Below are 27,865 nucleotides of genomic sequence, written 5' to 3' on the forward strand. Positions count from 1 at the left end.
TTCTAGGGACCATTAACCTTGAACAACTTACGCTAAACAATCTGTTCCACCCCGTATTTAGCTGTGACACTCTGTGTAGATTTCCCAGAGCTGAAGAAGAGCTCTGTGTAAGCTCGAAAGCTTGTCTCGCTCACCAACAGAAGTCGGCCCAGTAAAAGATATTACCTCATCTACCTTGCTTCTCTAATCAGCAACTATTGCAAGAACTCTTTCAATACCTAGTATGTAATAGGAAATGATGATTGTTTTATTAATTGCAATATTGCCAACTTTCACAATATTATCTTGATTTTCACTATTATCTTGAGATAATTAGTGTACTCCTTAAGGCCCCAGCTCCCAAAAACAAGCGAGTATTTCAAATCTGAGCTTTCATTTTTTAAAAAGTCAGTTTCTAACCTTAATGGTTGCAGAGAAAAGCTTAGAAATGTGATGCTGGAATATCCTGAGAGCTCAAAACACAGAAAGTATATAAAAACAACCCCAAATTAATTATTTATTATAAATCTCATAATCTGTAAAATAATCTCATGATTTTGGGTGTCCTGATTCATGTCTTTTGACCACTTGGTATCGGCTATACTACTTCCACCCTTTACCAAGGTTCTCTGGGTGTAGCACAAAACAATTAACTACAGCTGCAACAACAAGAAAAGCAAACAATTAAAAAAAAATAAATTTAAGACGTGTAAAACAATGAAACACTAGAGATAAATTAAAATATGTGTAACTCCACTCTCTGCTGTGGAGTTATGTCTGATTTAAATCAGCCAAAACAGTAAAATAAGGCCCAATGATTCTATAAGCACTAATTTTTTAAATGATAGGTTCTATCTACCTTCGGCTTTCTCCATAATTTACATCAGCACATCCCAGAAAAAAACAGCTCTCCAGGTTCATTACCAGTACTAAAAGGAAAACAAAGGAGGACAATGTGGTACAATAAATGGGGCACTGACCTGATAGCCAGAAGACACAGGTTCTGTTCTGTCCTCTACTATGGATCTGCTGTGTGACCTGAGGGGCAAGTCACTCCATTGCTCTGTGCCTCTTTCCCCCTCCTGGGTCCTTGGGAAAGGAACTACACTTAAGGCTCACCATGTTACTCAGTGCATCGTTGGAAGGCACCCAGATACAAGAATAATAGGGATGGTATAAGAATCTGAATGGAAGAGTGGTGAATGAGCTGTAAAAAGTACAGGCTTGGGAGATGCCACACAAGGGCATGGAGGCTACAGGCTGAGGTGTGTGTGTGGGAGCCGCACGCAGGACTTGAGGCAACAGGTGAGGATTTGGGGGTGAAAGCAAAGGCGCTGTGGGAGGGAAGCTAGTTAATGGTCTCCAAGCTGCAGAGAAGTGGAAGAGGCACAAATGAAGGGGCTGGAGCAGGAGGACCCACACAAAGCGGGTGGGGAGGCGGGTGGGAGCCACACAAAGGCTGTCAGGCCTTGTTTGAGCCACAAAGCCCTTGGGAGAGGGGGCTGGGAAGCTATGGAATGTCAAGAGCCAGGCTGTTCCAGGGGGCGCTGTTCCCCCACCTCGCCCCCTTGCAGTCTGGCTGGGGGCAGGTTGTTGTGGCAGGAACCATTCTTCCCCGGAACCTTGGTGCTGCACCGGCTGGGGGAGCGCATTGAGGGGCGGACCGGAGGGGGGGGGGTGTCGCAGAACCGGGCGGCGGAGGCGGCGCGGCGGGAGATGGCGGCCGGGGGAGGCGGGGAGCAGGGCTCGGCCGTGCTCGAGCTGCCTCGCGGCCCGCGGCTGGTATGCGTGGAGTATCCGGGCCTGGTGCGCGACGTGGGCAAGATGCTGCAGACTCTGGGGGGAGACGAGGGGGTGTCCCGGGTAAGGGGGGCCCCGGGGGGAGGGCGAGCTCGGGGTAACCAGGCTTCCTGGGTAAAGGATGCCCGGGTGGCGGGGGCTTTCCTGGCTGGTTGCAGGCCTGTTGGGGCGGGTTCCTGGGTGAGGGGTTCCCTGGGTGCGGGTCATCCGGGGTAACGTGGGGATGGAGCTAAGGGCTTCCTGGGGGAGGGGTTGTCCCAGTAAATCTCAGGGAGCGGGTGGGGGTGCGCTGCGGAGGGGGGCTGGGAACAGGGTGCTCTTGGTAAGAGTTGACTGGGTTACAGTGAGAAGGGCCTGGGATTTTTCAGAAGGTGGGAGATGTCCTGGTTAACGGGACCTCAAGGGGAAGGAGGCTGGGGGCTATCCTAGCGAAGCAGAGGGCGAAGGATAGAGGGAGATGTTGGAGATGTTAACTTCAGAGGTGGGGGGTGGGTAATGAAGGTATTTGTCGTGGATAAAGGGAGCCCTGGGAAGAGGGTCTAGAGTGCTGAGTAAGGGTGGATGATCCAGTTCAGCGCTTGCTGTGGGTGACCCCATAAGGTACGTGTTGGGATTAGAGTAGGGCTCAGGTAGGGGTATTAGATAGACTGTAATTGGAGGGCAATGCCGTAAATAAGAGTGTGAGAATCTATGGTTCTCTGGGGTAAAGAGACTTGCTCTGGCATGGTGCTCTGTGGAAAGGAGGTGATGGTCACTAAGGGAAGACAGGGATAGCGTTTTGGTTTGGAGGTGGATTGGGCAGGGGGTATGATGCAAAGGAAAATTCAGTGGTTTTTTTGGAGGGACAAATTTGATGTTGAAAAGTGCTTACACTCTTGGTAATGTAGATATATGCCGACCCTGGAAAAAGGCTCGAGTTGTACTTCCGCCCCAAGGATCCCTACTGCCATCCTGTGTGTGCCAACCGTTTCCCTACCTCCTCCATGCTGTTCAAGGTAAAGAGGAAGATCAGGAGGAAGCAGCTGGAAGCTGAAGGAGAAACCCAACAGGAAGTCAAGTTTGAAATGGAAGTTCTTGGGGTTGTCTCCACTGTTTACAAATTTCAAGGTAGTAATTTCATCGGACCATGTGTGTGGAGTAGTGACTAGCAGTTCTGGTGGGAAAAGGGCAGTGCTCCCTCTTGCTTGAGTCCAACAAACAGTGTGTTCAGAAAACCCTGCATGTCAGCCTTACAGTGCTGGTATCTAGGGACCTCAATGTGTGACCTGGATTTGATACCGTCCCCCTTCTGTACTGTGACTTAATAATACATTGTTCTCTCTGCTGTTGCATTAGGTTATGGTGTAATCCAAGATGTTCTATAATGGATGCACCTATGCAGGAGGAAGGGGAAAAGTAGTAGTTTCATGTATTATTGTTTTTAATCTTTAGTTGACTGCTTGGCAGATGTTTAAGATAAGGAAATAGAAAGTATTATGCTTTGAAAGTGAAAGTAGGACAAGGCTTCTAGGGTGCTTTTATGAATGCAGTGTAGGGGGACCGTGGTGCTGCTTCCCAACGTGAATTAATACCTAGCCCATTTAACTCAGCTCAGGAAACAGCATCTTCCCTGAGTGAGCTGTCTGAGGAAAGGAGAACTAGGTATTGTGCAGCATATTATTGTCTCTGATACACATTTTTATCTTGACTTTTCCTTCCTCATAGGAATGTCTGATTTCCAGTACCTGGCAATGCATTCTGGACCTGATAGCAAACAGATCTCTATGTATGACAAGGTCTTGATGCTCAAACCAGAAAAGGAGGAATTCTTCAATAGGGAATTGCCCCTCTACATCCCCCCACCTATTTTTTCACGTCTGGACACCCCTATAGACTATTTCTATCGGCCAGATGTACAACACCGGTCAGTGCCTTTTCTTGTGATGTAGTAAATAGTTACATTGTCTCTTGAATGAATAGATAATGGAAACCTTTTACTGGGCCAGCATATCACTTATAAAATCTGAATTTTCAAGTTCACTGGGAGGATATCCCTGCTTCATTACCTGAAGAAATCTCTTGTAGTATAACTGGCGTGGTTCAGTAGTAAAGGATCTTTCAAAATGGCCTATAAGAAAAATGATGGGGTTTGATGACCTTGGGGGTCATGTTGTTTGTATCAGGCAGCGATCATGACCAAAGCATAGGACGCTTTTGTTTTTTGTTTCTTTGTCCAGAGTCTATCTATGTAATTGAAATGAGAAAAAAATAGAATTAAAGTAACCAATATACCACTGAGTGTTTTTTAATAGTGGAATCTGTGCTCTTTCAGAGCAGCATTTTAAAATATTTCAGTCATATGCCTCATCAGGGCAAACAGCTATAACTGTTATATGCCTTTGTTATATCTCTCTTTCTGTGTTAGCTTTGTTTGTTTCAATACAATATGGACAAAAATACTTGGAAGGTAGCACGGGCTAAATGAGGCTCTGAAAGTCAAGAGCTCTGCCACTAGCAAGTGTGTGGTCTTGGGCAAGTCACTACTTTCTGTTTCCTTATTCTTGTTCTGAACTAACTGAGATGATAATTATAGTCACCTGCACAAAATAGGTCTCTCCAGAGTGGAGATAAGGGGTTGCTTAGTTGGGGCTTGTGGCCTATTAAGTTGTTTCTGGTTTGAGTTTAGTGGACTTCCTTTGTGTTTGGGGGGAACAAGTGCCATTGTCACAGAGATTTTTTTTTAAAAAAAAGGAAGAAATGGGTAGAAAGTATACTGTGGGGAAGTAATCCTGCACTAGCCTACTGGGGATTGAACAAAGGAGCCCTGTGGAGAAATTGCACTGTGTAAGAGAGAGCCATTAATGGGATCATGTTTTGGGAAATACAGCCTGGTGGATAGCACTGCAATCTCACCTCACTTTGCTTTCAGGCAGTCTCAAAACAAACATCAAAAATAGTGTGCCGTATCCTAGAGAATTGTGCAGTATGTAAATGTGGTTCTTACTGGAAAAGTATTAATGTGATTTCAAATCTCATTGTGGCAGAGGACTTCCAGCTTGTGGCATTCAAGGTTCTGAGAAAAAGGAAGGATAGCCTCATAGTCAAGGTTGTGGATTAAAACTCCAGAGACCTGGATTAATTTCAGTCTGTCACAGATATTCTGTGAGATCTGGGCAAATCACTTGTCTGTGTGCTTCAGTTCCCAATCTGTAAAAGGGGGATAATAGCACTTCTCTACTTCACCGATGTTTGTGAGGAAAAATACAGTATCAACTGTGAGGTGCTCTGTCACTACACTGATGAATGCTATATAAGTATCTTAGATAGGTTTTTCCCTCAGAAACATAAAGAGTTAGGATCTCACCTGCGTGTCCATTTTCCATCCCATGCATTCTCTTCCCTAAAAGCCTTCTGTCTACTTTAAACCCAAACTAAAACTATAACAAAATAAATCTTTTATTTTTTTTTGTTTTAAATTTCCACTCTTCTCCCAGTATTGAGATGCAGCTTGAGACTATTTGGCAGCTTCTTTCTCTCTCTCTCTCCCCCTCCCTAGAAATTTTGGCAGGTGAGCTGAGAAATCCCATTTTAATAGCTGCTTTAAAGCTTTTTGTTTCATTAGGCACTCTTGGCGGGTTCCCAAGTGAAACTTTGGGTTGAAGGTCTGTTGCATCTAAACATAAGAGAAAATTTCCACTCCTAAGAGTGGGAGTTGGACACTGCATGGTAATGTGAAGTTGTATCAGTTTGGCCTTTTGGCTGGCTTCCATGTGTTTCCAGTGAGCTGGAGGTTGATGGAGAGTGGTGCAAGAGCACATGCCATGTGTTGTTGGGCTAGCATTCACTGGCACTGTTTGCTTCTGTTACTTTGTTTGTTTGTTTTGCCATAAATGAAATCTGTGATGTCTCCCACGAGAAACATCTTTATTTTTCTCACTGTTGTCCTTCATTGGGGCTAAAAAGTGCAAATAAATATAATCTGACTCCAGGATTGAATTTTTAACTGCTCCATTGCCTTATCTCCCTGTATATCCCTGTACTCTTGGTGACTGTAGCAATGGGAACATAAAGTAGGTACCCATGGAAGCTAAGCCTGCCTTTGTGGATTGAAAATTCTGATTGAGTGACTAACATGTAATGCAAAGGTCCCCAAACTATGGGGCATGCACCTGTAGGTGGGCGTGGAGGAACATTCAGAGGGGCATAGCAGGCTCATGCCAGCCCCCACTGGGGAGGGACGAGTGGCGGGGAGTACCGCCCCGCCCCCAGCTCTGCTCCTGCCCCCAGCCGTGGCTCCGCTCCTGGCCCCATCCCCAGCCTCAGTGTGGCTCCGTACCCAGCTGCAGGCCCCTGTCTGTGGCTCTGTTCCCAGCCTCGGCCCCCTTACCTCGTCCACATTCCCCCGCCCCTGAGCCGCATCACTGCTCCCGGCTCCAGGGAGGGGGCGGCGGGGCGCAGACCCTCAAAAATTTGGGGACCACTGGAGTAAGGTTTATTTCAGTTAATATCAGTACATGGAAGCTCTGTCCTAGGGGTATTGGACATCGATCATAGTTTTCTCATTGGAAGAGTGATTCTCAACTTTTTCACTCTGGACTACTCCATAAAGGAGTCTTTAATGGTGACCTAGCTTGGACTACCCAAATCCATGTTTACTTGGGACCCAAATATCTTCCGACCCTAGATCTTGAGGGGCAAAGGGCTAGTTCAGAAACCCCTTATTCTACCTAATGCAATTCCCCACCACCACTTTTTCTAAGACCAGAAAATAAACTTATTTTCCACGTGGTTCAGTGGAGGCCACTAAGTGTAAAAGAGGAGGAGGAAGAAAGTATGACTAATACTTTGCATTGCTTCTTAGGGATGGCTACAACAATCCCCAGGTGTCTTGTGAGAACCTGATCGGCCTCAGCAGGGCCCGTCGACCACACAATGCCATCTTTGTGAACTTTGATGATGATGACATCCCCACTAAGCCGCTAGAGCCTGCAGTGCAGACCTGGAAGAAAGTGTGCACCAATCCTGTGGATAAAAACGTGGAGGAAGAGCTGAGAAAGGTACAGGCCAAATCTCAGGGGAAGGGACTGGGCCAAAAGCCACCCCAGTGCACAGTGTGTGGGAGAAACTTCATCAGCTGCCTTCAGTGACTTTTTTGACTTCCCGGAAAACTGCTATCTACAAGGATTTATTTTATATATCTGTGTTTAACATTATTTACAGACCTCCACAAAGGATTCTAAAGACTGATCAAGGTGCTGTATTATAAATGTGATGGTGAATGAGACAGTGTGGTCTGATCATTAGAGCAGGGAACGGAAAGCCAGAACTCATGGGTTCTGTTTATATTTCTGCCTCTTATTTGCTTTGTAATTTTGTCAGTGTTTTATCCCTCTCTCTGTTTCTTGATTTGTAAAATGGGAATGATAACATGGATGTACCTGGTTATAATATTTAATGTTTGCCAAGTCCTTTGAAATCTTGAGGTGTAAGGTGCTATAGAAATATTAGATCCCCAGGACACTTACAATTCTCATTGCCAAGAGTTTTAGGGTTCTTCATGGTTTTATGAAAATTCTATTGGAAGCAAGAGTAAATACACTGAAGGATAGGGCATGGCTTAAACCACCAAGGAGAAGCTATAATTATCCTAAGTTACTTGAAACCTGAACAGCCAGGTGGTACATCCATTACCTTCTTCCACTTCCCCACGTATTTTAAACTTTGAGTGAATTATGTGTTCTTAAATGTGAGATATATGGGATGAAAGTTTATCAGGAGCAACTCTGTTAAAGGCAGTGGATGTCATGTGTCTGAAACCCTACCCATAGCTCTGAAAATGTATCCTTTTCATGTGGGCATATATTGTGAAACCATATCTTTCAGTTTGCCTGAGCCTACCAGCTCTCAAGCCATTCAGGAGCAGAGCCCATCTATTGTACTGAATTTTCTGGTGTGTTTTTGTTGATGGGACAGGCCACTGCCTAGGGACTAAGCTGAGACCACTGTTCATTTCATGTGCTACCCAAGTTATTATTTGAGCCTTTCTCTTCAGAGATGAAAGGCAGGCTTGTTCCCTCGCTGTGCCAACATCCCTTAAATAAGGCTTATTTTTACTTTTCTTTCCATTGCCATCGTGCTGCACTGTAGAAATGCGGTGACAGCTTTTAGTCTGGGGCAGAGGCTGTAATAAAAAGCAGATTCCCATTAGGAAATCGAAATTGGCATTATTAACGCTTACTCTCCACTTTGTGTGTTTCTTTAGCTGTTTGAGATTCGTCCCATTTGGTCTCGGAATGCTGTAAAGGCCAATATCAGTGTCCATCCGGACAAGCTTAAACTTCTGCTACCATATTTGGCCTATTATATGGTGAGTTTCTTTGTATACCTGCTGTGCAGCTTGTTCTTATTTGAGGCAGACTTGGGGGCAAAGGGATGAGAGAACCAGCTGGATGTCTATGGACAATTCCTGGTTATCTACTGTTCAGATTCCCCTGTCTGGTACCCAAAGCTTTGCATTAAATATCCTTAAGTAGGAATTCCAACTTTTTTTGGGAGGGGTGGAGAGAGGAGGAAAATCTTGCTTCCAAATGGAACCCACGCATAGTTACCAATTAAAGCAATGAGTGATGCAGTGGCTTTGTGCTACTGTTGGTTCTGGTCTGCCTTAAAGTTATAGTAACAAACAGTCAAATTGACTGTCTGTCTGGAAATGCTAGCAGGAGCCCTCAAAAACAGTCTGCTGTGAGCTTTGGACTTCATTTCTGAAATCACAAATATCTGCAGCATGTAGCCTTCCTTTGCCCAAGGTTAGGTGTTAAATGCGTGTGTTGAAAGGGGGAAAAGAGGGAGGGAGGGAGAATCTGTAAAATAAATATTTTGGGGTAACACTGTTGCGCTCATTAAACTCTGCATCTCTGTACTGTCTCCTGTAACCACTCATACTCTGTATCTGTGCAGCTCACAGGTCCCTGGAGAAGCCTGTGGGTTCGGTATGGGTATGACCCCAGGAAACATCCCGAAGCAAAGATTTATCAAGTCCTGGACTTCAGAATTCGCTGTGGAATGAAATATGGTAAAATGGCCCAAGCAAAATAGATTCACTAAAACGCCGCCCCCCCCCCCACAGCTCTTCTGTCATCTCTTTCCATTTGTTTTTAAACCCTCAGGGCCTCTTTCCTCAAGCTTTCTGTCCGCAGAAAGGTGCGGGAGAGGAGGTCGTATCGGTGATTGTTTCTGAATTTCCTTCCCTAGAATCTATGGGGACATCCGATAACCCCAAGTTAGAGGAGCAGAAGGGACTTTTATTTGGCCACTGGGCATATTCCAGGCCTAACAAAAAGCTACTCAACTTCCTTCCTTGTTATGTTCAAAACACAAATGTGTGTCAGTGGGGTATCTTGTTATCTTCCTTCCCACTCCAGGACCTGCTACAATTTCAGAAGGGGGAGACATTTAAAATGCCACCTAAGGATTCGTTTCTTTGTCATTTCTTCCACTTCCAGAAGGGACCAATTGAGTGACTGTTACAAGGATGACTTGTCCATCTGGCCAACTAATGCTGGAGAAGCAATTTCTTTTAAAAAAATAAATAATAATAACATTTAATGCCACCAGCTGGAAAAGCACATAAGACTTGTGCAAAATGGAGGAATGTGCATTATGAACTCAAGGATGCATCTGGCTCTTATCCATCCTCATCCGCCCTACAAGAAAAATCCCATAGTGCCCTATCAGATGCTACAGACAACACAGTGAGAGTTTAAGATCTTTTAGCTCAGTGGTTCTCAAACTTTTGTGCTGGTGACCCCTTTCATAGCAAGCCTGTGAATGCAACCCCCCTTATAAATTAAAAACACCTTTTTTATATATATTTAACACCATTATAACTGCTGGAGGGAAAGTGGGGTTTGGGGTGGAGGCTAACAGCTCGCGACCCCCCCATGTGATAACCTTGCGACCCCCAGTTTGAGAACCCCTGTTTTAGCTTATGCCATTGCATGAGTTTTTGGTTTATACCATTGTAACACATCTGGGGTGTGTTGTTTTTACCAATTCGTTTGGCCTATTTAAGTTTAGTGTAGTGCTCAGCTCTGTACAAAACACCTCATTTATTGCATTTTCGTACTTCAGTTTCATACGTTCCCTGCCATAGTTTTAGATGTGTGATGTAAATTTAGGTCTCTCTTTTTTTGTGGGGGGGTTTCAATACAATAATGATAGTGCTTATTCTTCAAGGATCTCAGAGCTCTTCACAAACTACTAAATCTCTAAGTATTATCATCTCTATTTTATAGAGGGGGAAATTGAGGTCTAATGACCATGCAGTAAGTCAGTGACAGGGCACATCTTCCCACCTTGTCATATTAAATAGCTTTATTTCCCTGATTGTTCTTTCTCTCTCCATCTCACCAAAATCAACAACACAGTATTGGTTGGCTCTCCTTTCAAACCCTAGTCCTACGCCCCGTGTTATAAAAACTGGAATATTCTACAGGATGCTGATCTCTGTTCAGAAACTGTTTTCTTTCTTGGCCTCCAGGTTACGCCCCTAGCGACATGCCCGTGAAAGCAAAACGCAGCACATACAATTACAGCCTGCCCATCACTATCAAAAAACCAGGTATGCCGAACAGGCAAAGGGGTTGGAAAAAGGTGCGCAGCTTACCGTGGCTTCTTCATTTCATCTTTTCGTTGCTGCTGGTGGGTGAAGAGAACACAGTTCAACTTATTTCAGTAGATTTTTGGGGTTTCCTTTATCTCAGATCGCGATATATGTGCCCTATTAAAACCTGTGGAAGTGTTGCCCTTTGAGGCATGTCTTAAGACATGTCTGGCTGATGGAGCCAGGGGTAATAATGGGAGGTGAGCGATCAGAAATTAGAAAAGGGGTCTATTTGAATGAGGCTGTATCAGAAACACTTCCCAGTAGCTGCAGAAATGGTCTGCCTGCCAATACAACTGCCAGAAAACAGGGTAGAGGGAATGAAGTGGAGGAATGAAAAATGAATGTTTACGCTAACTTTTGCTATGCTGGCTATTTTTCTGCTGCCAACAAAGTTGAACTGAAGTAGAGAAGCAGCTAAAATACTATACTATGCCATGAAGTGCAAACTATTGTGCACTTCAGGAATCTTCTTCCTTTATGTCTTTCAGTAAGTCACACGGTCAGTGTACAGGACCTAAAACATGGGCTGGACACAGCGAGTACATCCAGTGCAAAAAAACCTGCCTCCAGCAGGTACAAACTTAAAGTAGGTATTACTCTCTCCTACCAAGAGCTCGGAGTGGTGTAATAGGAAGGGTATCTGTTATGGTTTGTCACTCTTTTGGGGGCAGTGTTGACCCAGATGTACTATGGGCATTGATACAGATTTTACTTGGAGATGCAAGTGACTAGCTAAGAAGAGCTCTCTGTAAACCTGAAAGCTTGTCTCTGTCTTCAACAGAAGTTGGTCCAGTAAAAGATATTGCCTCTCTAGCTAACCTTATGGTAGACTTATCTGGAAAGCCAGTAGTCATCCACATCACTGCAAAGTTTGCTGTTGTTTTTAATGTCTTTTCTAAGCATGGAAAGTCATACATTCAGCCCTTGCCTTGAATGAGACTTACATTGCATTTCAGGAAGCAGATTGTGGAGTGCTATGAATAGCAAACTCTTAAGCCCATTATGGTGCATTTTCAGATTGCTCTGTAGAATCCAGTAAAGCAAAAGAAATAAGGGAACAGGGTAGTCTATACTTTTGCCATTCTCCATTTTCCTGTAATGGCAATTCCTCCCCCCTTCCTCATTTTGAAGTATGGGTGATAGTGTAACTGTTAATAGGTGTGAATGGTTTTCTCCACAGAACTTTGCTGTGTTAGTTCTGATTGCTGTGGCTGGCAGGCTGCAGTGCAATTCTGCTGCATCCACAGTCTGACTTTGTCCTCTACCGCACACAGACTCACACGCTCTCTCACACTCCTCTTCCTGCCAGGGAACTGAACTCTTACAGGAAATGCCTGGATCCTGAAATAGCTCTTAAGGAAGGATCTCTAATGTATGGGTGTGGAAATGATTTGGAATGCCCATTGAATCTTTGTCTTTGCCTCCTTCTAGGACTCCATCTATATCTTCCAGGAAGGAGATCTGCCTCCATATCGACAGATGTTTTATCAGCTCTGTGACTTGAATGTGGACAGGTACTGCACCCGATTAGCTGGATCTTTTGACAAAGGGAGATTTTGCAGATGATTGAGTACAAAGGCCCCCATTTGTACCTAACCTCCTATCTTTCTCCTTGACCCGGATGCTTAGGAGATTCCTAGTTTCTCAACAGACAGACTTTATTTACAGTGGAAATTCCTTCCCAGTAAAGTTGTATGAGCTAGCAAAATATACTTTCCCAACACGTGTTTTGGGCCTGATCCCAATCCATTGAAATCAGTGGGGAAACTCCTAGTGACTTCAACAGGAGTAGGTTAGGCCCTACTCCCATTGGATAAATATTTAACCTGCAGAAGGAAAAACAAATTGTCACATAATTCTGGGGAAATGCATTGTTACTTTAGTTTGGATTTTCATGTACACATGTACCCCTATAGGTTTAAAAATATACACTATAGACACTTAATGTAACCAACTAGCCATCACATTTAGAAAAGCATTTTATTTACAGTCTTATTTCCCTCTGCATTCATAAGATGCATATGTTGTTACAGAGGGATAGGGTAGACATAGTTGAGGTACGATAGGCAAGTAGAACAAAGCACAGCCAGAGAAACCTACCTGAGAAGAAAAGCATGGCATGATCTAGTGATTGAAGCACAGGCTTGGGACTCTTATTGGTTCTGCAACTGACTCATGCAATCTGAGTGAGGTACTTCATCTATCTGAGCCTCATTCTTTCCTTGTGTACATTGGAAATAACTTTCTTACTTTACAGGTGGTTAGCAAGTAGAGCTGAGCGAAATTTGGCCTTAACTTGTGGGAAATTCTGAAATTTAACAAGTGTTTTCATCTCAGTCTGGGACAAAACATTGGAATATTGAAATTTTTCACAGAACAAAATATTCTGAAAAAATTTGATTTTTTATTCTCTAAACCATTTGAACAATCGAACTGATGTGAAACAAAATGTTTTGGGTCTTTTCACCAAAATGAAATATTCCAGTTTGGATTGAATCAACCTGAAATGAAATAGTTGGTTTTGATTTTTTTTCACAATAAAAAACTGAAAAACGTAGGCAAAATTTAAATTTTCCAATGAAAAATTTCAGTTTTGCAGAAACTGCCTTTTTTTGTAGGAAAATTCCCAACGAGCTCTACGATGGAGGTCTTATATGTGTGACATGCTACGAGATCCTTGAGGAGGAGCACTACAAACTTTATTACTTAATCTGTTTCATGAATGCAACCCTGAATCACACTGATTTTTCTGGTTGCAGGTTCTTCCAGTGACTCTGAAAACTATAGCAGCAGAAGTTTTAACTCCTGCTAGTGCCACTCAGGCTGGACAGGTCATAGGGCAGGGACCAGATGAAGAGCAGTCCACTGACCCTCCAGGTTGGGGGTTGAGTAATAGGTCAACAGCGTAGCCTTGTAAAAAGCTGAGTTATAGAAACACAGCAGTGTGGCCGTTCGGGCAAACAGCACAAGTGATTTGAACAATGGAGCCTTGTTCGTGCCCTGTGTGGTGTTTGGCGGCATAGGAAGGTTTCAGAGTCAGATCTGGCTGCCGGAGGCTGACTCTTTTCTTGACGGCTATTTAGCTTACAGAAAATCATCCATCGGAATGATGGCATGGAGGCAGAATGCACAGAACGGGACGGGTGGTGCCTTCAGAAGACCAGTGATGATCTGAGGGATACCATGTCTCTGATGATAAAGCAGATCATCAGATCCACCAGACCCGGTAAGGATGGCTCTGGGGTTTTGAGCCTTGGAGGGTATGTTATAAAAAAATGTTTCGAGACACAGGGGGGCATGTTGTTGGGAGCAGCTGAGTCACAGTGTTGCACTTTGCAGTAGCACTGGGAACTTGTCTGTTCGTTTCCTGCTGTAGATCCCCTCCTCTTGTGGTAGGAGACTCAGTCTGCCTGGTTAGATGTAGGTGGCTAGATTCTTCACTTGCAATGTTAGCATGATGTGCAAGTTGATGTCATCAACCTGGATACCTGCAGGACACCTGCTCTTCTTAAAGCAGCACTGGTTAGGCCATTGGAAAAAGACCTAAAACTCTGTGGCACTGGGAAAATGTAACTAGATTTTGCCATTTGAAGACCAGCAAAGTGAATGGAGGCATGAGTATGAAATAGTTTGGGGGTAAGAACCTCCCAACTTTGCCTTTCCAATGTCATCGTGGCTAGGTTTTAAATGTCTTCGTTCCATGATACTCTTACTCATGTTTTTATAGTTATTCAAATTGGAGGCATCTGGATCTTTTCATTAATGTGTTTAATAGCATACTGTAATAGAGCAAGGACAGGAGAGGAAAGTCTCTTGTCGTGATCCTGGCCCAAGGAATTAGGTTAGTCTCAGTTGGAATGAGATGCACGATCACTCTAAATGCAAAACCTCCTGGCCTTGTTCTGTTAGAATTCCTGGCACAGGAAAGCTGCTTTTGTTTGATTTTTTTTTTTTATTTGGTTTTATTAAGGTGCCTGACTGTAACTATGATCTTCATTTTTACATCTTCTGGCTGGCTCTGTTAATCTTATCTGCAAACACGTCCCCGGTTTTAGTGAGGAGGGAAGTAATGTTGACATCTTTTCTTCTCTTTCTGACTAAGCTCTGTTTTCGAGTACGTCGAACACTGAAGATGGCAAAGAACAGCTGACGTACGATTCTGGAGAGGAAGAGGATGAAGAGGAGGAGGAGGACTTCAAGCCTTCTGATGGGAGCGAGAATGAAATGGAAACAGAGATCCTGGACTATGTGTGACACAGTGAGCGAGCAGGATGAGGCTGCTTGGAACTTTTGTTCCTTGAGCCCTGGGGGATATGGAATCATGACCAGGCTTTCGGGAAGATGCTAACCAAACTCATGGCTCACGGGATGTGGTGCTAGCAGTTGTGCTAAGTACTCTGAAGGTGCAGGCGCTAAAGATCACCTTTTCACAGTGCTGGGGTGACAAGCATTTGTGAAGGTGGCATTGTGGGATGCTGGCCCATCCCAGGCAACATGCATGGCCGGCATTTACTCTGGCAGTTTTTTGGTCAGAGTGGAGCTGGTTGGGATTTCACTTGCTTTGGTTCTCTTGGCCATTAGATTGTTGTTTGTTTTCCCTTCCCTCCCTGTGCTTACAAACTGCAACATCTGATCCCATCATCAAAGAGATCTATACTTCCCTTTGAGACCATATAGGTGTTCCTAGGACAGCCATTGTGAGGGTATGTTAGTGTACTGTCTCCTCTTACCAGAAGTTGAGAGCCTCTTCATCCTTGCTAGCTCTGATATGTCAGAGACTTCAACAAGTGCTGAATCCAACCCAGATCAGAGGTGTTCCACTGGCCTCTTGGGCCCAAAGTGTTAACCTTTCATTAGAACCATTGCAGGGAATGTGTGAAGGTCACACCATTCTAAACCTAGTGTCTGGGTCAGTGGGAAAAACTTCAAACAAAATTAATTCTGTATCGAACAAGGTCATTGCTGATTCTTAATCAAGAGGCTCTGGAGAGTGTCATTTGGGCTGGCTTAAATCAAATGTGGAGTCTATCCAATGGGACATGTGCAGGTATCTGTAATAACTTTGCATATGCATGAGAAGCAAACAGTAATTTCTCTTGGGGAAAGTCCATCTCCCCATGAAACAGAACCCCCTGTCTATTTTTCTAATAAAATTCTTCCTTTTTCCAATAACACATTCTTTCATGGATTTCCGTGTAGATATACATAATACAGCCAATATCCCCAAAATGATTTTGAGTCAACAGAAACATTTTGGTAAACTGGACATTCATTAGGTAAGTGATTCTGATTTGAGAATTTTAACTAAGAGTTGGATTAAGAGAGTTCATCTAAACTGAGTTTTACTTGGTGGTCAGATATATAAACTGAGACAAAGATCCGGATCAGACTGATAATTCACTTGAAGTAAGGAGAAAAACCTGAATTGGATTTCTGTGTTTGTTCTTCCCTGTAAAATGCACTGATTGGGTTCACATCCTCAGTTTGATGGGTAAAGATGAGAGAGAAGTTCAGGAAGGAATTCCATACCTCGCAGTTACTGGGATGTGTTGCCTTTTGCTCTTCTGAGTGGGAATAAAATATTCTTTGTACATTGACTGCACCTTCTGCATTCGATCAGCTTGAGAAGTTGGAAAGAAAAGCAGTAGGAAGGAACTCAAATTAGAAAAGACTTCCATGGCAGTGAGTAATTCACTTCTCCATGATGATGCATGTTGTCCCTGCCAGGCATTTACTCCCACAACTTTGCAGTCATCAGCCGGCTTTTGATTCTGCTCATCGAGAGAGTGTGGGGACAGAAACACACAGCTTCAGATGCTTGGAGCCTGGGACCTCTAGCCATGAACATGCTGTTGTTTTGCTGAATTTCTGACATTCTGTCATAGAAATTAAAGATCTCTTGGGACCTGTTGAGTCTTATATTCTCCAATCCCCAACCAGTGCAAGATTGTTGCCTGGCCTATAGTACGTTTTCTAATGCATGGTTTAGCCTAACTTTAAATGTAGCATACATGGGCCTTCTTAAGTCTTTTCCCTTCCCGCATAGAACTCTTATAGACATGGAACTCATGAAACAGTTGGCTTCCAGCCCATAACAGCAACAGCTGGAGGTCTCTCATACTCTAGTGCCAGTTATCTACATTTTCAACCATGAAATGGAAGATTTGGTTGCAGCCAGGTGAATTGCAGGTGTGCGTGGTCTCTGCTGGTTCACACGGCAGCGAGAAGGGCGTTCCGCAGAGTGCGTGGACATGTGCCAGTTTCTCTGCACTCCTATTCCGTATATATAGGCATACGTGCTGGGACAGGCTTGTCTAGCACGCATCATGTGTCATTGGGAGGTTCTGTGCCTTGCCCTAGCCTGCTACCTTGGAGTAGCAAGGGCTACAACAGTAAGTATGAGGTAGTTCATTGATGCATAACCATCAGTGTAAAGGTAAATTGTGTTAGAGTGAAAACAGGCTGCCTGGGTAGAAGAAAAATGTGCTTTTAAGGTTTTGTATGCCATTAGCTAGATGAGAAAACAGATGTAGCTATTTTGGATAGTTACCTAAGACTTCCATTAAAGGAGAAAGGGGAAAAAGGGGGCTGTGTCCCCTTGCTATTTTATAGTATATAAAGGGCTCCAACCCATTTTTTCCTTTCCTTTGCAGTTCTCCTTTAATGTATAGCTCGTTGCCTACTACCTCGCTGATATAAACTATCGTCTGCAGCACTCCACTTTCCGGTTTTTCTTTCTTCCTCTTCATTTTTCTGAGTAAGAAAAGGAATCTATTAAGTGCGGAAACCTTGTTGGTACTGCAATATGCAGATTGCAAATCTGAATGCACACCTATTTGGGAAATACTCATTTTAACATTCCAATGGAAACTTTACACCTGTTTTATACAGAGTTCTACGTTTAGCTATTGAAAATACTATTAAGGGGTATGTGTGGGTGATTCATTGTTGCCATTAGAACCTTAATGTTTGCACTTCCTGATTCATGGATTTTGCATTTTTTTTCCCTTTTGACCAGGATTTAAAGAACAGAAACAACTTTATCTGTGACGCTATAGTATTGTTCAATACTGATTTACGCAACTCAGTATCTTTTAAATGTTGCCACTTTAGAGATACCTAAAATATACCTGGAGCACTGTGGAGTTAATCAATAGTTGCAGGCAACAATATAACGAAACAAACTGTTTTTATTTGCAATGTACTTTAAAATATATATTCTCAAACATACCATTGACCCTGCATGCATCCAAAACTCACTGAAATCAGTGGGAATTTTGGGCATGCCAGGAATTTAGGTTCAGGCACAATTTAACTCTTCCAGAGTGGTTTGTTTTTAAATATCATCTGTTTTAATTTTGTATTTAACTTTGCAACCGATTTTTTTTATAAAACAAACTGAATCTCTTTCCCACCAATTGCCTTAATACATCAGTAGCTGAACAGACCTTAAGTCAACTTTCCAGCACAGTGAACCACTTAGATACAGATGAGATGAAATGTGGAAAGTTCCAACCCAAACAGAGCATTTTTGAGAAAAATTTGATCAAGTACACAGAAAGGGCTGGTTACCATGGTATCTGAGTAGAAGCATACCTTGTGTGATATATCTAGAATCAAATACAAGCAAAATAAGTTTTAACTTATTCTTCGATATTATGCATTAATTTGGGATAAATTTTCTGTTCTCTCTACTCCTTTGTACTGTTTTGTGAATTCGGGAAAGCGACGGAACTGCAAGGCAGCCTTCAGAGTAGCTGCATAAGGGATATTCCACATCCTGTGTGTGGCAGAGCCCTGTCTTATGGTCTTTCCACAGAGTCTGAATGGGCATGTCAGGAAGGGACGTGAGGGACAGGGAAGCAGTTTTACAAACTGTATTGATCCACCAGCCAAAACACTTGTGTACTGGTGGGCTGTGGTTAAGTAGGAAAGCAAAGTAGCAAGGGGCTGGTTTTTTTAACTTTGCATAAAGTAAATAATGGAAATGGGCAATTCTAGCTACTGAGTGCAGGCAGCTAACGTGTACCCAGAGTGTTTGAATGGGGCTGGCCTATGTTTCTCTTGCCAATGCTCATCTTCGCCTTCCTGGTATCTGGGTAGCTTTCATCCAATGAAACGAGAGCCACCCAGCCTTCTCCCTGCTGTGTCTCCCTGAGCATGCTCAAACTTGTTTGAGCAGCTCCTGCCTCCTCAGTAATGTTGAAGGGTAGGATTTATTCTTCTGTACAGCTCCTGGTCCAATATTAGGGAGCCCATTGTGATAATTTTTGGCAGCAGGTGGTGGCAAACATTTACCTTTTGCATATCATCTGTTATATCTTGACTGTAAGATTCTCTGCAAAGTAATTTAAGGTCCAGTTCTGTTCGTTATGAGTTAATTTCGCTGCTTCTGTAGTCCTTGAAATGGCCAGTTGGAGTAAGTCTGATACTTAGGCTCCATTGAGAATCCCAGTGTGTTGATATTCAAGGGGATCTGGGTGCCTGACTCCTTAAGCTTCATTAAAAATCCCAACCCTTGTGTTGCATGGGCTGGTATCTTCAGTATTGCATAAAACAACATTTAGTTCAAAACTTTCTTGCTGGAACTCCCTTTGACTTCATGTCACTCCTTTGCTGTATCTCAACATCCCCATCTGTAAAATGCAGTCAGGATTTATCACCATCTAATATTTGTAAAACGCTTAGAAATGCCTGCTGGATAAAATCCTGAACACAAGTGCAAGTTATTCATTAACAGAGTGTGGTGGTCATTAATTTTATAAAGAGTCTTCAGAGGATGCTATTTCAGTTGAAGTCTGGTTAGGAACACCACTACTGTGGAAACATACTGTTTTCATAGCGAATGCATCTTAGGGCTGAATGATTGGGGAGATTTGTGTTCCTGCTGTGAATTCTGCCTATCTGCGTTCACGGGAAGATGTTTGCTGTCCCCTCTCTCCTCTTGGCATGTGTTTAGCTGGGTGTAGTGTACACTGAAGGAGGTTTTGTTGAGGGCATCAGTGAAAAACTGGGTCTCTTTGGTGACTACGTCGATATCTTCAAAGGAATCCCTTTTGCTGCTCCTCCAAAGAGTTTTGAAGACCCCCAACAACATCCTGGCTGGGATGGTAAGACACACATTTAGAATATCTTTTGTTTTCTGCCCTCATCCCCAGAACATTTTAATTCTCATACCATTTTGGAAGCCTGGTTTGTTTCCCCAATACTGCATTAGCCATCTTGTTGAGTATGACAGAGGCCTCCTCTGCGAGGGGCTCTAGCTTTCATACCCCTGCTGGTCAAGGGTGGCTACCAATGATTTTATTTGGGGATATATTTTGCTCCACCCTCATGAACGTCATAAAGTTCTGTTCCCCTTTTCTGTCATTGCCCTTCTCTGTGGCATACCTTGCCTCAGCGGTAACATACTGCACTTTCATTCAGGTGATCAGCTGGGTATGTTGCTTTCATTCACTAAGTGAATGTCACTAAGACGTTGCCCGGGCTGTTAGAAAGGCTGATGATTGTAGACAGGAACTTTGCGTGGAAGTGCAGGGACAGAGCTAGGAACCTGCAGATTCTGTGGCCACAATTCCCGAGGTTCCCGCAAGCTTAAAGTCGTTGTAGCTTCTGCAGTCTCGTGGGTATGAGGTGGCCAGTCAGAAAGGGGCTGTCTCATCACAGCTATTTTGCTAGTTGGAAACAACGCCGTGGCGGTGAGTGAGGGCCGGGAATGGGACCTGAGTCACAGGCCTGCAGGATGGAACCGAGGGTTCTAAAGTGGGATGTTGTTTTCTCTCTCCTTGGAGGTACTTTGAAGGCCAAGGAGTACAAAAACCGTTGTCTGCAGGTCACGCTCACCCAAACCAGTACTCGTGGGAGAGAGGACTGTCTTTATCTGAACATCTGGATCCCTCAAGACAGGAAAGGAGGTACAGGCATGATGGTAACACTAGGTGATTAGGGAGAAGGTTCTCTGCAGGCCTGAGCAGCTCTGTGTTTGGCTGCCCATCCCTGACAGACTCCCTTGGGGCTGTCAGTCTGCAGTCATGTATTCTCCCCAACTCCATGGGCAGTAGTGGGCTCCTCGGGTTATGGCAGCTACAGCCCCCACTCCCGTTATGGTGAGTTCTCTTGCAAAGCACTGTGTTTCTGTGGACATGACCCTCCCTGCAGGCTCTGGGAGGATAGACGGTGATACTGGAGACAACACTGAACCTGTTTCCATGGAGAGCTTGTGCTTCTCTTGGCGAGTAGAGATTGGAGTTCCATGCTGGGTGTCTCTTCTGCACTGTATTGCTGCCCCGGGCTCCTTAAGCCCTGATAGAGCAAAGTAGCTGAGTCCTAAGTCCATTGTCATGATGAATCATCTGCCTGTGTCTGTGGCCAGGTGGACCTGGAGTCAGATGTTTGTATATTCACACAAGAGATGGGCTTATGCCTGAGTGAGGCAGTACTTGCTGATGAATGGGCCCAACAGGTGGTATCCTGCCTACGTGGCATCAAGGGACTTGGTTTCATTTGGACAAGGAAGGGCTTTCGTCTGACTCTGTGTGGTCTGTCCCTCCCCGCAGTGTCCACAAATCTGCCGGTGATGATATGGATATATGGAGGCGGATTCCTCGTGGGAGGTGGGCAGGGTGCTAACTTCCTCAATAACTACCTCTACGACGGCCAGGAAATCGCAGTGCGAGGAAACGTCATCGTGGTGACCTTCAACTACCGAGTGGGACCGCTGGGGTTCCTCAGCACGGGGGATGCCAGTATTCCAGGTATGGCAGCTATTTCACTTTGCTCCAGAGACCTCCAGTCTGCCCCCACACCTCCGCACACGCTGGGGTATCTCCTGCCACCACACTCCCCTCACACAACATACTGAGCTGTCTCATGTTATGTCCCCCTCTCTCACGCACGCACGGCGGGGTGCCACCTTCACTCTGTATGGGGGAGTGTGGCAGAAGAGATCTCTCTCACAGGATGAGAGGGCCCACGTTTATACTTGGAGCAGAGGCTGCAAGTGGATTGGGTATTTGAGGCACAGCTGGCGTTTGTTAGATGGGTTGGGTACCCACCCAGCACATCTTGTCTCTCCTCTCTGACCAGACGGTTAGCAGAGTTAAGATACTGCAGTGATTTCTGTGATAGCTGGGGATAACATCCAGCAGCACGAGATCTTGGTTTCTTTTCAGCATGTGGCACGAGGAGAACATGGGTGTTGAGAGGGAAAAAGCCCTTGTTTGAACGCACAGCTTCACAAAACATATAGACATGAACGCAGGAGCCAGGAACTCCTGAGTTCTAACCCCAGCTCTGATACTGAGTGGAGCTGGGGGCACTGGGCAGGGTGGGCTTTGAGCCTCACTGCTTCAACTCTCCTCCTTGAAATGTAAATGCCTTCCCTTGGCCAGGTAACTACGGGCTAAAGGACCAGCACATGGCCATTGCATGGGTGAAGAGAAACATCAAGGCCTTCGGGGGCGACCCAGAAAACATCACCATCTTCGGGGAGTCAGCTGGTGCCGCCAGTGTCTCATTACAGGTGTGTGATTGCCGCTGGGCCATCATGGGGTTCCTTTTCCCCTCAGTTTTGTGAAGGGTCAAAACTGCCCCATCACAGTTGCTGGTCTTTTCTCACTGCAGGTGCTGTCCCGGGAGTAGGTCCAGCCACAGTGGGTTAATTAACATCCCGTTTTGAGCAGCCCACCCTGATAGAGAAAGTAATTGTTTTCCTCACAGCTGCTCTCTCAGCTTTGATTTAGAAATGTCCTTTCTAAACCTTCCAGATCTGGAGGGTACTGCTTTCCCAAGTGATGATCCACCTTAGGGTTCCCCTAATGTAACAGCATCTCTTTATCTTCAGCCCCAGTTCTGTTCTCCTATAGGGGTTCTTGTACTGCCCTGCTGGCTCTATAGCTGAGCACCTCAGCTGCCTGGTGGTTTAGAAGATTGAGTCCCTGGATTCCTGAGACACTGTAATTGAGACTTGAAAAGAGCTAATGACTTTTGAGTCCCACGTAAAGCCTGGATGGGAGCTGGAGCTCTCTGCCATGGCCATGCCAGAATACGGAAGGATCTTTTCAGGACTTGATACCAAATAACCTTCTTATTTCTCTTCCATGTTGCAGACACTATCTCCGTACAACAAGGGGCTGATCAAACGAGGCATCAGCCAAAGCGGAGTCGGCCTGTGCCCCTGGGCTATCCAGGAGAACCCTCTCTTCTGGGCTACCAAGGTAAAGTGGACTCCAGAAGTAGGGCAGTGTCCTGAGGCAAGAGTTTCCTAGGGTCTTTGTCAGATTTGAGCCTGGGAGAAGCTGCACGGTAGTTACAGCTCCAGGAGGACAAATGGTGCTCCAGTTGTCCAAGGCCTTTGGATTCAGAGACGCACTGATACTCCCAAGCTGAGGCCAGCTGTCCTGGCCAGACTTCCTGCAGTTAAAGGTCTGTCTTGCATGTGAAAAACTGAGGGTGATTTAATAAGCAGGAGCAGAAGCAAAACCAAAAGTGTTCAGAGCAGGACAATACTCCATAGAGATGGAGACTTGCAAACAAAATCCTCTAGGATTAAAAAGAAACTCCCCCTTTCCCAATGGGTATTAGTTCAGTGCTAATTCCTGGCTGGTTGTGCCAACAATGGCTAGGAGTGTAACTACAAGGTAGTTTCTCTCATTCATGTTCCAAAGGTGGCAGAGAAGGTGGGCTGCCCTACGGACAACACCACGGCCATGGGCAACTGCCTCCGGGTCACCGACCCCCAGGCTGTGACGCTGGCCTATCACCTGCCGCTAGTCAACCTGCCATGTGAGTCAGTGGGTGCTACCAGGATGGGAATCAGGGCACTGTGTGTTGCGTGCCCACAGAGCCCAGTCAATGAGCAGATGGGACATTATGTTGATCATTCGATAAGGGAAGATGTCAGCCCCCAGCTCAATAAAGTACATTTTGTACTGACTGGGATTGATCATGCTGGAAAAGATGCTGCTCTCTTTAGCACAGTGGAGCTGCACTACCGAGGTAGCCATGGCATGGCTTAACACAACCTCTGTGTCCCTTGGAGACAGCTGTACTGGCCAGTACTGTACCACACTTTATATTCTGTGAAAGCAGAGAGCAGAATTCAGGAGCAATGCTCAAAAATTGCCACTGCCCTGCAATTTTCAGTTGGGCCACTAGGTGGGGCATATGAGCCAGCAAGACCCACTCCCAGTACAGCTGGTAGGGAAGTGTTGTTTGCCAATTCAGTGAATACAGGACTAGCTTTTCACAAGAATGGTTGCCCTGCAGCCCCATGTCTGAATCCTCTGCTGCTGGCAGCAGGTGAACAGGGCTGGAACGAACGGAGGAGCTTTCGCTCAGGAGCAAGCCCCACTCTTCTGTAGCCTTGGGTGGGCGAGTTAGCTGACTTTGACACTGGTCTGACACAGATGTCTGCTGTTTTGCGCCCTCCTGCCACCTTAATGCAGTGTCTGTGATATCTGGCTAAAGCCTGTCTTGCACTATATACTGTATATACCCTGAAGCTCCCTGTGCAAGGCAGCCATAGGGTGTGCTAGGTGAGAGGTCTATAGTATATAGGTATATGCTCACCTTCCACTATGTAACGGGGGAAATTCTGGCCCCTCTGAAGTCAGTGGCAAGACTCCCATTGATGCCAGTGCAGCCAGGATATCACCCAGAAGCTCCCTGTGTAAAGCAGCTGTCGGCCATGGCACGAGGGCTGTTGGCTCCTCTCACAGATGTATAGTGGATTTCTGTTTCTGTTCCCTCCTGCAGATCCTCTAGTCCATTACCTCTCTTTCATTCCTGTGGTTGATGGAGATTTCCTCCCAGACCGGCCAGAGAATCTCTTCGCTAACGCTGCAGACATTGACTACATTGCGGGCATAAACAACATGGACGGGCACTTCTTCGCTGGCTTTGACATGCCTGCTATCAACCGCCCGCTTGTGAAGATCACAGCGTAAGTTCCATAGAAAGGAAAAGCAAGTTGGGCTTTTGTCGAGAAGGGGACAACCAATGAGTAGAGCACCTGAGAACTGGCAATGCAGTGATTGGCTTGGGCGCCCTGTCAATAACACCACCACTCCCATAGATCAGGGCTTCTCAAACTGGGGGTTGTAAGGTTATTACTTGGAGGGGTTGTGAGCTGTCAGCCTCCACTCCAAATCCTGCTTTATCGCCACAATTTATAATAGTGTTAAATATAAAAGTGTTTTTAATATAAAGGGGGGTCGCACTCATAGGCTTACTGTGTGAAAGGGGTCACCTATACAAAAGGTTGAGAACCGCTGCAGATCAGGCCTGGGCCAAAATAGCACCTGTTTAGAGCCAGCTTTGCTCCTGCGGCATATGAATGCAATGGCAGGGCAGAGAACAGTTTCCAAGAGCCAGCCTGGATCTTTGCCTCTTGTATCGTTTAGCCAGGGGCTTAGAAAGGAGAACTCTTCCTTTTTTCCTCCAGCTTTCAAACTACTTTGTGGCTTCTCTCCCCCCCCATCTGGGTGGGGGCTTTTGGGTCCCTCACCTGTCAGACATCCTGCGTTCCAGAAAGCAAAAGTTTCTTGGCTTCACAAGTAGCGTGTAAAGAACAAGGCTGACTCAGTGGGCAACAGTTGTACCAAGTCACTGGGCATAAGGACCTCTATAGAACAGTATTCTAGAGGGCTCCAAATCCCCCTGGCTCCTTCCTGCTCTTTGGGAAGGGAAAAGGGATAGAAAATTGAGATGCTGAATCCCTCGGAGCCAGGAACTGAACCCAGGCAGGGCTGGAAGTGAAAGTCACATTCACCAGCTACACCAAGCTTAGCTTCCAGCTGTCTTCCCAGGCTGCAAGCCTTGCCAAAGGTTGAGCTACCAGTTGTGAGTCACAGGATGATGGTAACCTGCAGTCACCCTTGAGCTGGATTTACACTAGCAGCCTACTGCCTGAAGGTATCTCATCTATAGCACCAAGATCTATTGCTTTGAGCAGTGAGCTCAGAACCAGGACCTAGTTAAGATGTTTTGTGTCTTTTCAGAGATGAGGTCTACAACCTGGTGCAGGGGCTGACTCTAAAGAAGGGGGTGCAGGCCGCAAATGCCACATTCTCCCTATACACCCAGTTGTGGAATGACAAACCTGACCAGGAGGTCATGAAAAGGACAGTGGTGGACCTGGAGACAGACTACCTCTTCCTGAGTCCCACGCAGCAGGCACTTGCTCTGCATAATGCGAACGCTAGGTGAGTCCGAGAGGGTTATGGTGGGCCCAGAGGCAGAGTCTGTGATTCAGCTACTTTACTCATGGTTTAAATCAGCGAGCTGGAAACAGTCACTGGAATCTTGTTTTGCTCTTTATTTTCCTAAAGAAAGGTTGATTCTCATTGCTTGGTAGCCACTCAAACTTGTTTAATTGTAGTAAATTAAGTGTAAAGGTTCTCTTGCTACCCTGGAAGTTACACCATAGCTCGAAGCAATAGTTTAGCTTAAATTTTACTTAGAAAATGGTTACCCATGCATTTCTTAATCTACTAGATGAATATTTTTACTTGTGTCAAGCTGCATTTGGATGGAAACTGAAATTTTATTAAATGCACAGAACCAGGATTTTAAAATAAGCTACTGTAAATAACATGGTTTGTATTAAAGTATCAACTGTAGTTAGTGAATTGAACTGGTTATTTCTGGTCACTGTTGTCTTTCAAAAGTTTAGATCTCATTTTTAGTCATATGGGAAAACAAGCATTTCTGCTTTTGCAACTCCCAGTCAGTTTCTCAACTTTGAGTTAGTCATTGGGCTGTGCCAGCTGAATAAACTGACATGAAAAAATAAATTCTTTCTGCACATGCAGAAGAGGCTACTGCTGTCAAAAACTGGATTAGCCCCGCAACTCTGGTTCTAGGGGCTCAGCCAGTGACTTGATTACCTTTAACACTTTGGGAGCAAATATATACTGCTTAATATTTTTTATTTAAATGATTAATAGGTTATAGTAAATTTAAGCCTTAATAATGTATCTTCATTCCAAATTAGTTTTTTTCTATTTAAAAATAAACCTACATTTTAAAAATCATTGATTTTTATCTACCCTAGGAGTAGGTTGGTGACTCAGTTCAGCCACGAATGTGTCTTCGTGGGGTCAAATTTGGTTTCGTTTGTAAAAATGAACTTTTACGCACAGGGCCCAGAAAACATTTAAAGATTCCCATGGAAACAGGTTTTATTAAAAAAAAAAAAATTGTACGGCTCAAGTCAAGGTGGCCAAGGTAAAATGGAAGGGCAAGTATTTGTAATAGGATTTTAACCTGACAGTGCATGGATCTTGCAAGACCAAACCTCTTCCAGTGCCAATATTGTCTGACTTTGTGCATAGGGAGTAATGGTGGTGCAGATCCTCTTCACTTGCTGAGAATCTATTTTGGTTTGTGTAGGAATGCCAAGACTTACTCCTATGTGTTCTCCCAGCCTTCTCGAATGCCTGTGTACCCCAGCTGGGTAGGGGCAGACCATGCAGATGACCTTCAATATGTCTTTGGGAAACCCTTCAGCACCCCACTGGGTTACTGGCCTAAGCACAGGACCGTCTCAAAGGCCTTGATAGCTTATTGGACCAACTTTGCCAGAACCGGGTAAGGAACTCAGCCTGTGGGGGCAAATGCCCTGCTAGTTGCACAGCTTGATGCAAAATTCCAGTGAGCAATCTTCCCACAGCGGGGGGGAATCTGTCACACCTGCAGCACCCACCCACATGTAGGTGGCCACTAGGTCCCCCTGCTATAGGGGAATGGCAAACACACTGAACTGGGATCTTGAGTTGAACGTGATGGTGAGGTAGTGGTGTTCCAGTGTAAACCTGGGTGTGCACCGTGGCAGTTCACTGTACTAACATACACAACATTTCTCTGCCCAGCAGCCCCATGACAGCTAACCCCAAGGTTTAGGTCTAGCTCCTCAAAAGGTGTGCAGGCAAATGCTTCCCTCTCCCAGGTTTATAGGCCATTAGAAAGGCTGACCTGTGAGCCCCTTGGCAGCTTTGCATTTAATACCAGCTGTTTCGTCTGCTTTTTCAGTGACCCCAACGAAGGGACGTCTACTGTACCCATTAGGTGGATACCCTACACTCAGGAGGAGAGCTTCTACCTCGAAATCAACAGCGACATCAACTATGATTCGGTGAAGCAAGGTCTGAGAGCCTCCTACGTGCAGTTCTGGAATACGACCTACCAGAGCCTGCCCGACCTTTCTTTACCTTTCCTGGATTAGAGCCAGGCCAGCACACCAATTCTGTAAAAAAAACTACTCCTCCTCGCCAAATTCTGATTAAATGCTTGTTTCTGGCTGCACCTCCTGGCCTCTTCCGGTCTATTTACTACAACAGAATTTTCCCTAAGAACATTCAGAGCTGGTGGGAGAAGGGGTGACATCAAATTTAGTGGGCAGTTTTGTTCTGTGAAAAATATACCTGGTGGCACCTGTTGCAT

The 27,865-nt window shown here is 45.0% G+C and overlaps 2 protein-coding genes across 3 annotated transcripts; both read left to right on the top strand.

Moving 5' to 3' along the window:
• Positions 1 to 1,660: 1,660 nt before the first annotated feature.
• On the top strand, positions 1,661 to 19,465 carry GTF3C5 (general transcription factor IIIC subunit 5). Of its 2 annotated transcripts, XM_073313849.1 has the most exons (12): positions 1,661 to 1,842; positions 2,667 to 2,886; positions 3,484 to 3,682; positions 6,620 to 6,815; positions 8,021 to 8,125; positions 8,716 to 8,830; positions 10,298 to 10,378; positions 10,912 to 11,009; positions 11,855 to 11,937; positions 13,507 to 13,649; positions 14,526 to 14,681; positions 19,383 to 19,465. In XM_073313849.1, the coding sequence occupies exons 1-11, from the start codon at positions 1,696 to 1,698 to the stop codon at positions 14,675 to 14,677; spliced, it is 1,539 nt and encodes a 512-aa protein (XP_073169950.1). In that variant the 5' UTR covers positions 1,661 to 1,695; the 3' UTR covers positions 14,678 to 14,681; positions 19,383 to 19,465. The 2 variants fall into 2 exon arrangements, with proteins under 2 accessions (XP_073169950.1, XP_073169949.1); XM_073313848.1 differs by lacking the exon at positions 19,383 to 19,465 and having other exon boundaries at positions 14,526 to 15,595.
• On the top strand, positions 16,117 to 27,727 carry CEL (carboxyl ester lipase). The gene is made up of 11 exons (XM_073313875.1): positions 16,117 to 16,815; positions 19,383 to 19,533; positions 20,215 to 20,337; positions 20,980 to 21,177; positions 21,814 to 21,944; positions 22,531 to 22,638; positions 23,089 to 23,206; positions 24,179 to 24,365; positions 25,423 to 25,626; positions 26,816 to 27,013; positions 27,455 to 27,727. Exons 1-11 carry the CDS (start codon positions 16,750 to 16,752, stop codon positions 27,645 to 27,647), a joined length of 1,677 nt encoding a protein of 558 aa, XP_073169976.1. The 5' UTR covers positions 16,117 to 16,749; the 3' UTR covers positions 27,648 to 27,727.
• Positions 27,728 to 27,865: the final 138 nt, after the last annotated feature.

This window comes from Lepidochelys kempii, chromosome 16, assembly GCF_965140265.1.
Source record: "Lepidochelys kempii isolate rLepKem1 chromosome 16, rLepKem1.hap2, whole genome shotgun sequence".
NCBI lineage: Eukaryota > Metazoa > Chordata > Testudines > Cheloniidae > Lepidochelys > Lepidochelys kempii.